The following is a 12981-nucleotide window of genomic DNA, read 5'->3' as shown; positions in this document are numbered from 1 at the left end:
ATATATTAAAATAGTTTTAATTTCAAATAAACTAAAAACTACGTTTGAAGAAAATATATTTTTTCTCAAATGTGATTTTTTGAATAATTTGAAAAGTAATTCAAATTTTAAAAAATTATTAACGAAAGAAAATATCCATACAGCTTTCAAATATTTAGAGCTTTTAAATTTTTAAAGATATAGTTATAATGTTTAAAAATTCAAATAATCTTCATTTCTACTTCAGAAAATATTTTTTTAATTTTTTCCAAACAAATATAATATATTTAAAATAATTTTAAACATATAATTATCAATAATAAATAATTTTTTAATAATAAAATTATAAATCTTAAAATTATAAGCTATATTTCCTAACCCAGAGTAACATATGCACGCGGTCCTGCTCTAAGAATATTAGGAAATTTCGCACAGAATTACCAAAAAACAAAAAAAATACTTTCCATCCACACAGGAGGTGCCCGATAATTCATTCACGAGAAAAATATCAGCTTGACCAAAGTCAAACGTCGCGCACGGAGACGAATTACGAATTAAAGCCACACTTTCGCTCCGGCTATGAGATTTGATATATATTATGCAACAAAGTGGTATCGAATAACGTTTGCCCCAATCTTCAATCATGCACACGCTCGTGCTGATCTACCTTTCCTTGTTCCTTTTCTTATACTGCAATGCCGCTTCTGCTACCGAAAACCCACAGGCGCCTTACGCCCCAACTGATCATCTTTTCCTGGACTGTGGTAATTCATCCTCCAGCAAAACTTTCGATGGACGATTTTGGAAAGAAGATTCACAATTCTCTCCCAAATCATCCTTACCCTCCACGGCCACCGAACAAAACCCTTCTGTTCCCTTCATCCCTTACATGACTGCTCGCATCTTTCACTCCGTCTCCACCTACTCCTTCTCCCTCTCACCTGGTCCAAAGTTCCTCCGCCTCTACTTCTACCCTGCTACATATCCGGGGCACGATAAAACCAACTCCTATTTCTCTGTCATGGCCAATGGTTTCACACTCTTAAACAATTTTAGTGCCTTTCTCACTGTTTCCGCACTTGGATGTGCAAAGCTCGTTAATGAATACATCGTCAACGTGCAAACAAATCAGAGGCTCAACATAACTTTTATTCCATTGCCAAACTCTTACGCCTTCATTAACGGAATTGAAGTCGTTTCCATGCCCGACTACCTCTACACTGATCGAAGAGAAGAGGCCGTCACCTTCATTGATTGCAATGCTATCCTCGATAATTCCACTGCTCTTGAGACCGTTTACAGGTTAAACGTTGGTGGAAAAGAAGTCTCCGGTAAAGAAGATACTGGAATGTTCCGAGAATGGAAACAGGACGACAAATATGTTTTTGACGTCGCTGGGATGACGGTCGTCAACAACAGTTTTAAGATTGAATACACTGAGGACACGCCAGCCTCCACGGCGCCGGAGATAGTTTACACTACCTTCCGTAAAATGGATAGAAATGCTGATTTCAACCTCAAGCACAATCTCACGTGGGTCTTCCCAGTCGATGTTGGATTTCTTTATCTTGTTAGGCTCCATTTCTGTGAGACTATGCCGTATGTTACGGAATCGTCTCAGCTAGTGTTTACAATATACATCAATAATCAGACGGCGCAGGATCAAGCGGACGTGATGTTCTGGAGTAAAAGTAGGAGAAACACTCCCGTCTACAAAGACTACGTGGTACGGGTGCCCAATGAAAGACAAGGCAAGAAAGACATGTGGCTCGCGCTGCACCCTAACATGATATCAAAACCAACATATGCTGACGCATTTCTGAACGGTCTAGAAATATTCAAGTTGAACCAATCCAATGGTGGTCTCGCCGGGCCGAACCCTGACCCATTGCAGATGATACCTCCGCCAATTTCAACCGGAAACAGAGCATCGGTAAAGTCCAAAAGTAATCGTGCACTAATAATTGCAATAATTGGTGGTGCAGTTTCTGGCGTAGCTCTACTCGCCATTCTTGGTTTCTTGACTATGCGGCTGACAAAGAGAGCAACGGCCTCGGGCTCCGCCGGTGGTTATTCATGGCGGAGTCTACTTTGTTCCACTACGACCAAGTCAACCAAGACGGAAGGCTCATCTTTACCGTCAGATTTATGTCGTCGCTTTTCATTTTCTGAAATCAAAGCCGCCACAAACAATTTCGACGATGTTTTGATCATCGGGGTTGGAGGATTCGGAAACGTGTACAAGGGGTACGTTGATGATGGGATCACCCGAGTTGCAATCAAACGGCTGAAATCGGGCTCCAAACAGGGATGTCACGAGTTCGTGACCGAGATTGCGACGCTCTCCCAGCTACGACACCTCCATCTGGTGTCTTTGATTGGCTACTGCAACGATGATCACGAAATGATACTTGTTTATGATTACATGCCTCGTGGGACCCTCCGTGATCATCTCTACAACACCGATAATCCTCCTCTTTCGTTGAAGCAACGGCTCGAGATCTGCATCGGTGCGTCACGAGGGTTGCAGTACCTCCACACCGGTGCAAAGCACATGATCATTCATCGAGACGTGAAGACGACGAATATTCTTTTGGATGAGAAATGGGTGGCCAAGGTTTCTGATTTCGGCATCTGCAAAACCGGACCAACTAGTGTGTCCAGGACCCACATAAGCACGGAGGTCAAAGGTAGCTTCGGGTATTTGGACCCGGAATATATCAGACTTCAGAAGCTGACTGAAAAGTCCGACGTATACTCGTTCGGCGTAGTGTTGTGTGAAGTACTGTCTGCAAGGCCACCGTTTTTTCGTGGTGCCGAGAAGAACAAAGTGATCCTTGTGGAGTGGGTCCGAGAATACTATAACAGCGACATGCTTGATCAGATTATTGATCCTTTTCTGAAGGGAGAGATCACACCCGAGTGTTTGAAGAGGTATGTGGATCTCGCAGTGAGTTGTTTACTAGATGACGGAAGCGAACGACCTTCGATGAACGACGTCGTGGGGAGTCTTGAGTTTGCATTACAACTGCAGGAGAGCGGCAATGATATCGGCCGTGGTGAGGACACAACGGGACCCCTCGTTCAAAAGTTCGGTATAAGTGATAGCGATGACATGCTTACTTCTTCTAGCGAAGGTTTATTCAATGCAGTGATCAGCAGCAATCTGAACATTACAAGCAGTACTGGAGACGACAATTTTTTCTAACAAGGATTCCAGTACTTGCTTCTTGTCCGAGAGTACTGCTCATGTGTTCTCTGAGCTTATGGATGGGAATGCGCGATAAAGGAATAATCGTTGAATTTCCTAGCAATCCTAAGAAAAGTAATTGACCTGGAGGCCAGATCACATGGGAAAGGTCCACGTGTGTATGTCATTTCTACGTGGGATGGTGTAATTCTATTTCTTTTACGAGTTTTATTTTCGGTAGTATATCTTGGACCGGAGTTGCTGTACTTGCTTCACTGCTTTTTTCATTGTTATTATTCAGAGTCCAAATTTAGTAAGAATTTAGATGTGAACGATGATCATGAGTGTGAGTAGGTCTAGACTTCCCTCGTGTGGTGTAACGCCCCGTATCCAGCTGGGTCGGAGATTTACTACCTATCTCTTATGTTTTGTCTCCCAACACATCTAAAATCTTCAGAGATTTCATAAATAGCAAACAATCTCATATTTTTCAAATAGACACAATATAAATTCTACAAAGTCATCACTACAATAATAACATAAACCAAAGGGTCAACAATCTCCCAATAGTCTCAACATAATAAACTGATAAATCTTTAAGTCTTACTAAACCAAATACATAAATATATCTAAAAGACATTAGAATTCCTTCTTTTAACAGTAGTACCCTAAGATACTCAACACCCTCTCCTTAGTTTAGTCATGCTCACATTTCATATTCCTGGTCCTCAGTTGGACCTTTCACATCATCTGAAAAATATTTTAAGGATAAATGTGTGAGTTATCAACAATTCACTAGTGTGTACAACATGAGCCTTTTCAAATAGTTCAGAATACAAAACACAGAAACATTTCATTTTCATATGCAAATCTCAAAACATATAAACAACATATCAGAGCGACATTTCAATCTTTTTCATATTTCAAAAACCAACTGTTCATATTAAGAAAAACGCTTTGGCATAAGATAACTGAACTCCTTCTTCTTATCATATCGTATCGTATCGTATCGTATCATATTATACCATGTTTAACCCCTATTGTAGGGTTGTGCTATCCCCGGTGGCCAAACCATACAGTATCATATTGTGAAACTTTTCATTATTCATTCTCGGAACCCCAAGTGTGTACACATAAAAGAACACATAAAAAATCATTTTGTTTCCAAAGTGGATGCACACATATCATATCATATCATATCATGTTGGTACCAACCACATCACGTGAACCAGTATCATCATATTATAACCAAAATCAAAATCAGAGTAGAAACAGATAAGTCATGCCAAAGGTTTTTCAGATTTATATCATATCAAACCAAGTGCTAAACATATTCATATCATTTCATATGATCCAAAACAGATCCAAAATATTTTTATATCACATGTATAAAAATTCTAAGATTTCATATTCGCTCTTTTGCACATTTCAGAAACATGTCAAAAATTACTCATGTCTACACTTTTCACGTCAAAAAGGGTTTTTCCTTTCATACATATTTCATGAGTAAATGCAAAACACATAATTGAGGTTTTTTTTTCACATTTTCTTTTAAAAACATAACATGCATATTTTACAAACCAACTTCAAATCATTTTTCATTTTTTTTTTTCAAATCTAGCATAGGAACCCTACTTACCTGACTCTTATAGCGTATTCTCTAAATTCTAGAACTGTACTCTAGTCGTGTCACCATAACCTATATCATAATATTTGTGCACATGTTAATAAATACTCACACTAGTACTTAGCTTGGCAAACAAAAATTTCCACCTTCATAAGAGTAGAATAGAACAAGCTCTTATCTAGTCAAGATCTTAAATTAACCCACAACACTATTTTTGCCACTCTCCACGTGTTACTTGTAAACTACCAGCAACATAATAAATCCAAAACAGTTTATCATCAACTCTTATAGACGGCATATAACCCAACAACAACCAAAGCAATCACCCTTCAAACCCGAGTATCTATTTAACGTATTTCACGTCCCATGCCCTTAATTCAACAACGAGGCCAATCCAACACAACAAGCTCACATGCCACATTCCACATTCCACGCAAACCCCACATCAACCATTCCAACCAATTCCGTATCCAACTCAATCCGCAACAACCATTGTTACTATATCTATTTACGTTCAAACCTGACAAAGGCCAAATAAAAAAAAAAAAAAAATCCAAACAGTCCCAAATAGTTCAAACAAGTCATACCCCTCAATCCAAGCTGCCACCTATCATTCCACAATCCAACATCTCAACCGACCAGTCACTAACTGATTCAAACAGCCAACAATTTCACCCGACCAGCAACATACAAGAATACAACACCATTCATAAGTCCTACCATTCAAATATAACCCAATAAAAATTTCAGCAACTTCCAACCATTTTATCATACGCATAACTGTAATATTGAGTGAGGACTTTACCTTGCGACACTTAGGACCGAGATCACGCTATACCACCCATGACCAGAAGTCTGAATTTTGGATTAAGTACTGGAATTCCAAAAGAAGTTTCAAAAATTAAAAAAAATATATATATATATAATTATACTAAAACTCTTGGGGAAAATGTGTGCCCAGAGGTGCAAAGAGAGTGAAAATTCTAAAATTTTGTGGGTGAGGGCATGGTGTACAAGCAGAGGGTTAAAGTGCGTAGGGATTACCTGTGTATAGAGGAAAAATCAGCGATGACTTCACAGCGATGGGTTGCATGACTGGTGGAGCCAAGTTGAGAAAAATAAACTTGCAACCCAAAGGATTCGTGAGGAGTGTGAGACTCGGGGAGAGAGAGAGAAAGAGAGAGAGAGAGAGAGATCAGAAAATCTTACCAATGTGGAAGCACTGCATGATAGAAGGAACGAGATAGCAACCTAAAAATCACGGCAAAGATCACAGGAGAGCGAGAGAGAGGAAGTGGGAGGGACAATTGTTGAGAGAAAGCTGTATGTGAGAAAAAAAATTAACAAAACTGTGAAATTGTGGGAAGATGGGATACGGGCATGAGAGAATTTCATAATAGAAGAAATTGAAGAGAGGGAGATAGAGCAAATCCGAGGTGGGGTGGGGAGAAACAAAAGGGAAGAAGAAAAACTGAAGCAAAAAGGGGAAAACTAACCTTACCTAACCGACGTCGTATCCTCCAGAGGGCTGAGTTCCATTTGTCTGGGCCATGGACTGGGCTTTACGTCCTCCCCCTTATAAAAATTCTATCCTCATAATTTGCTACAAGTTATTAAAACTCCCATCAAAAAGTCGTGGGTGCTTATCTCGCATCTCTTCCTCAAGCTCCCAAGAAGCTTCGTTAGTAGCGTGATTATTCCACAACACTTTAACCAAAGGAATAGTTCGAGTCCATAACACCTATTCTTTCTTTTCTAAAATCCGTACTGGTTCTTCCGCATAAGTCATATCTTCCTGAATCTAAAGTGGCTCATAGTTAATAATGTGCGTGGGGTTGAGTATATACTTCTTCAACATGGAAATATAAAATACATTATGCACTGTCACAAGTGCCGGTAGAAAGTGCTACTCTATTTGCCAATGGTCCAATCCGATAAATAATCTCAAAGGGCCCAATATATCTAGGGCTCAACTTGTCCTTCCTTCCAAATCTCATAACTTATTTCATTGGTGCTATCCTTAAAAATAATTTATTTCCAACCTCAAACTCTAACAAGCGGAGACCATTATCAGCATAACTCTTTTGTTGACTCTAATTGGCTGGGCTTTACATGTGGAGTCTCTAAAAGCTTGGAACATAACTTTTCATGCTCCAGCTACATCCAAGTTACTATAATTAAGGCACATCTTCTTTAAAATGAAATAAAAATGGCTTCTGTTGGGTATAAGACCCGGTCTGAGATGACGGGAGCTAATAAACACATGTCCTGGTAGACAAGCAGTCAAGCGCCACATGCAGTGAATAAGGAAGCCAGATGGCAAGGAATGGGAAGGTCTATGGGTGAGAAGTGGCGCAAAATAGTAGCAGGTGTGCATCACGCGGCAAAGCTCCAACTAAGCGCCGCTCCATTTGATTGCAGGGTCTCAAGTATTACTCCCTCCATATCCAAGTCTATAGAATAGGAGCTGATAACCTTCTTCAACTGTAACAATATATCCAGAACTGGTGCAACCTCATCTATAGCACTGTTTCACGTCTGAAATGTAAACTTTTAGTAGACATCTTATAAGACTGTCAACCAAAACTACTATTTGTTGTAACGCCTGAATGGAACAATTGCTACGACCATTAACTGTGCAGGGGCATACATGTAATTTAAATTTCTAACGGTTTAACCATAGATGTGTATTAACCGGAGAAGTGGGCGAGAGGGTCTTACGGCAGAGTAACCATGTGACGTGGGCCGTGGGCTTGTCAGTCAACTTTCGGTGTGGGTGAGCGACAACGGTTGTCCAAGGCAGTAGAACATAAAAATGAGAGAGAGAGAGAAAGAGAGAGAAATGCTTACATATGGTGGGGTATGTGTGTTAACCGAAAGGGAAAACGACGTGGGGAGGAGCATGATTGAGCTGTGGGGGTTGACCGGTGCAGAACCGGTGATGGGTGGTGGCTGGCTAAGATCAATGGTGGAGCATGGAGGTGAACAGCAAAGTGCAACACCCAGTGAGAGGCTTGGTTTGTGATGATGCAATTTGGGCATGTTAACCACTATGCTGCAATCACGGCAGACATGAAGAAGGAATCTACCAACCAAGATCAAGCTGGCAAATAAGGAATCAATGTAAGCAAGGCTACACTGATTGTGATATGATCCAAATTTGAATGAGAAAATCATGCATTTTCTATTCTTGCCTTTTCTATTCTTTTGATACTGTAATCTTTTCATTTAAACTAGTAATCTTGTATTTACATATTTAGACTTTACATTACAATGTGTATATCAATAGACATGTACAACTGAGGTAAATACAGTTTTCATTTTCCCATTCTTCTCTGTGTTTTTTTTTTACTGTCTTTTTACTGTTTTTACATGGTATCCAGAGCCACAATGGCTAACACCAAAATTCATCATGTCAAATACATCATTTGTTGCTTCATTTCTCATTCCAAACCTCACTCAACTCATCTCCATTAAACTAGGCAACAATATTTGTTATGGGTTTCACAATTTCTACCAGTGTTAAGAACCCATGATCTTGTAGGAATTATAGATGGATCTGAACCATGTCTTACCAAATTCCTTCCTTCTTAAGATGGATCTACACCTACTTTGAGTCCAGATTATGTTCTTTGGAATAAGATGGATCAGTACCTTCTGAGCTGGATTAATGCAACTCTAACTGAGAGTGTTATTTCTACTGTTTTGGGTCTCAACACCTTACGCCAAGTATGGCTTTCCTTGGCATCTCGATTTGCCTCTCACTCAAGGTCTCAAGTTACTCATCTAAAGAGGCAACTTCAAACACTCAAATAGGACTCAAAGTCCTACACTCAATATCTTTAACTTGCCAAATCTAGGGAAAATCAACTTGTAGTAGTTGGCAAGCATGTGGATGATGAAGATCTGATTTTCTTCATCATCAGTGGCTTACATCCATCCTATACTCCTTTTGTTACTTCCTTTTCCTTTGCCACTCATACCAATCTAATGACCTTTGATGATTTTCAAGCAAAATTACATAACTATGAAATTCTAGCTACATGAATCTCAGCAAAAAGTTATTCATCCTAAAACTGGTACTTTTGCTCTCTTTAGCAACAAAGACAACAAGAATTTCAATAATCGAAAGTTCAAACAAAATACCTTCTCCAAAACTTTCCCTCCTAAGAATCCAAATCAGCAGCCTTCAAATAGCACCCACAGTCAAGCTCCTATAGCCAAATCTAGATCCATCTTTCAAAACAATAATTGCACACCTTGTCAAATATGTGGCAAAACTAACCTTCAAGCTCTTGATTGTTTTCACAGGATGGATTACCCTTTTCAAAGGCATCATCCTCCTCACCAACTAGCTGGCATGGTTGCTCAAACCAATGCTCAATTGAGAAAACTGACTCTTGGTTTGAATATAGTGGAGCAAACCAGCATATCACTGCCTCAATTGAAAATCTAACCCTACAGCATCCATTTCAAGGCAATGACTCTCTAGCTGTAGGCAATGGCTCTAATCTTAACATTGCAAAAATGGATCAGCTACCTTTCAAGCCAATGGTTCATCTTTTCACTTGCAAAACATATTACACTGTCCAAAAGCCTCTACAAATCTTCTTTCAATTCAAAAATTCTTGCACTGATAATTCTTGTTGTTTTTTACTCACCTCTAATCATTTTTTTTTTTTTTTGTTAAGGACATCACCATAGGGAAGATCCTATTGCAAGGAAGGAATGAGAATTGACTTTATCCAATTCAACTGGAATTTTCAAAAATAAGACTAGTCAAATCATTGCCCTACTTGGCATCAAGACATCCAGCTCAGTTTGGCATCTTAGATTAGACCACCCTCATATCTCTTTAACTAGAAAAGTACTGCAATGTTTTAATCTTTCAATTACATATTCTATTAATAAAATTCATTCTTGCTCTTCATGTCAACTTGCAAAACACAAACAATTACCGTTTCGTAACTCTATTCGACAAAGCAATGCTCCCTTTCATTTAATACATTTTGATGTGTGGACATCTCCCATTCCATCACATAGTGGATGTAAGTATTATGTCATCTTAGTAGATGACTATTCTCGGTTCACATGGTTGTTTCCAATCAAACAAAAGTCTAATGTCTATACATGCTTTGCAAATTCAAGTGTCTAGTAGAAAATATGTTATCCTCTAAGATCAAAGTCTTACAAACAAATGGGGTGGGGGGGAGGGGGGGAATACATTTCTAATCAGTTTAAGAATTTCCCTGAAAATCTTGTTGACTTTCTTGCCCACATACTGCCCAACAAATGGGGTGGCTGAGCGCAAACATAGACATATTGTGGAAACAGGTTTAGCTCTCTTAGCTCTATTTATAAGCCTTACACACCACTCTTTTTTTTTTTAATTTTTTTCTCTTACCAAATGTATGGTATATGAATGATGAATAGAAGAATTCAATTATTTTAAGAATAATAAAACCCAAAAAAATTTTAAAAAAATTAAAAAATAATTAAAAACAATTAAAAAATAAAAAAATAAAAGAAAATGTGATGTGTGGTGTGTGGGGCTTATGAATAGCAAAGCTCTAAATTAAATTATTAAAATTTTAGAAAAACGATAAAACAACCAAATTAGTAATGACACTCTTTTATATATGAGTTGTGAGATTAGCTTTATCTTTGATAATCAACTTTACACAAACATTAATCTTATGTTTTTCGTTTTAGTCTTGACATAAACAACTCATGATCAATTTATAAGAAAGAAAAAAAAGACAGAGAGCGAATTGCATCCAAACTTTGAGATAAATATAACTTGTTAACATAATTATACTCGTGCTTCACCCTAACGACCAAATTACACAAAGATTGGTAACTTTGCCCTTACACTCATTATCGCCTACTGTCCCCATTTCAAGTTCCATCCTCATTCCTTCCGTGCGCCATTATTGTTGACTTCATGGCGGTTATTAACGTTACCTAGGCTTTTGCCTTGGAAACTAATTTGTACAAAGTTATTTTAAAATTTTTATATAAAGCATTGTTTTTTATTGTAAATTAAATAATTATTTATTTTTATTTGATAAATAATATTTGCAGTCATGAAAAATGCTCTACACCATACCACCATCTCACTTTCATCCCATTATATAAGAGGTGACATATTTATTGCCATTAGATGATTCTTTATTAAATGATTGTTTATCATCCAATAATGATAAATGTGCCACATCATACATAGTGGGACGAAAGTGGGATGGTGATGTGGTGTATAGCATTACTCAATGAGTTTTAGGGACGAAATTCAAATTTAGTCCCTAAAAACCAATAGAAGTTGTTCACCGTTCGAACAATCCATGTTTCGTTTAAATGATATACGTAAGGACGGGAAATTTCTTCCCTAATAAATTTTTTCTTCGAACGTTGACTAAATGGTTCAATCATAAATGAAATACACTTTCAAATGGATATTCGATACGGTCGAACGAGAAATCGGCAGGTTAAGTTACTAAATTTAGCAAAAAATTGACTTATCATTCGAACAATTTATTTAATTGTCTAAACTCCAAGGAGTTAGTTTGAACATGGATAGTGATCATTCGATTAGTATTAATATCTGTTCCAACGCACAAATATAGTGAGTGTAGAGATCTGTGCACATGTAGCAAAGTTGATTCATGCAATGTGTACGAAGATCTGGAGTGTGCAATCTCCTCACGAATAGCAGTGTGTGATGCCTCCTGTGTAGATGTCTCACTCAATATGCCATGATCTTTCAGGTGTGCATCACCCTAAGTCTCGATTACAACAGAATCTTGAGTGTCTCATGCTGGGTGACTAGGTTGACGAGTTTATCAATCCAATTGGCTCCCGAACATGCACAATAAAATCTTGTAGGACCCCGACCACTAACAGTAATCATGTGATCAAGACCCTAAATGGAAATATATATGTCTTAACGTAGTAAGCCTCTGATCGAATCCTAGTAAAAATATAACTTACTAGGTCAATAGGCACATCAAAAGCGATGCGTATCATAAATCGTGTCCGATCCATACCAACCTCAATCTTGCGCTACTGAGGATCAATGTTGTTGACAATGATTATGTTCATAATCTTGAAGAAACCTGATAAATCGACCTATTTGATGCTCTTGGTCCCATCATAGGAAGTAGCATCAGAACCCACAACTAACTGACGAACCTCATGATCAGCGAGACCATCGAGTCCATCTACATCAGTGCCCTCGTCCTCAGCCTTTTCCCCATCACCCGCAATTGTAGACTCCCTGGGCACCATGTTCGGATATGCAGTGGGCAGTCGAGGGATACCAATAAAATCAACAACTGTGTCCACTGAAAATTTAATTGATGTGCCCCAAACCAATATCGTGTATGCCTCATCATCTCAGCTAGCACCACCAAGCTCTCTATAGAACTCAGATACGATGTCGATGTAGACAATGATGTCCCTCCCTGTGACGTCAGACTCCCACGTACGGAAACGTAAAAATCGTAATGTCGGGATGATGACAACACGGGTCACACATCCCAATGATAAGTGCTCGAGTGTGTGCAATAAGCAAGAAGAGCACCACAAAAGTCACAGGGGATAAATTCAAACTAGTCAACTAAGTACCAGAATTGTTTAATACAAATATTCAAAATAAATTACCTCTAAAAAGTTATACAATTATCTGTAAAATAAAGTAAAAAACCGAATACATAGACAAAAGGGAAACAAATCCCATAATCCAAAAGCAACCACATGTCATTCCCTTCATAGAGCCAATCCCTCAGGCTCTTCGTCCTCATCTATATCAAAATCTACGGTACCATAAAACGGTACCGCAGGTAAGTAATAATCCAAACAACCCACGAGATAAAAGTGCATTAATGCAACCAACATGCATGCATATGATGAAATATGCATCAAACCCAAAATATTATTTTCCCAGAAATGAATGTTTCCAACACGCCAATATCTCATTTTGGCCCAAAAATATAATCCTTCATTTTTCCAGAAATGATTCACACAAAATCCAACTATTTATCGGACACTGTAGGCGAGAATTGCAGGCATGACTATACCACAATCCCTACTGCGTGCACCGTAGGCGGGACTCTACTACCATTCCTACAGTTCCATTTCACACAATGAGTACCAATCAGAGCACTATAGGCGGGAATCACAGGCGGGA

General features: G+C 38.5%; 1 protein-coding gene across 1 annotated transcript; it reads left to right on the top strand.

Annotated features, from left to right (window-relative positions):
• The first annotated feature begins 340 nt into the window (after nucleotides 1-340).
• LOC121248254 (receptor-like protein kinase FERONIA) lies at nucleotides 341-3502 on the top strand. Its single transcript, XM_041146656.1, has one exon. The coding sequence runs from the start codon at nucleotides 623-625 to the stop codon at nucleotides 3185-3187; it is 2565 nt and encodes an 854-aa protein (XP_041002590.1). The 5' UTR covers nucleotides 341-622; the 3' UTR covers nucleotides 3188-3502.
• The last annotated feature ends 9479 nt before the right edge of the window (nucleotides 3503-12981 follow it).

The sequence above is a fragment of the Juglans microcarpa x Juglans regia genome, chromosome 2D, assembly GCF_004785595.1.
Source record: "Juglans microcarpa x Juglans regia isolate MS1-56 chromosome 2D, Jm3101_v1.0, whole genome shotgun sequence".
Lineage (NCBI taxonomy): Eukaryota > Viridiplantae > Streptophyta > Magnoliopsida > Fagales > Juglandaceae > Juglans > Juglans microcarpa x Juglans regia.
Note: the sequence above shows the minus strand (reverse complement) of the source record. Positions and strands in the feature narration are given on the sequence as shown.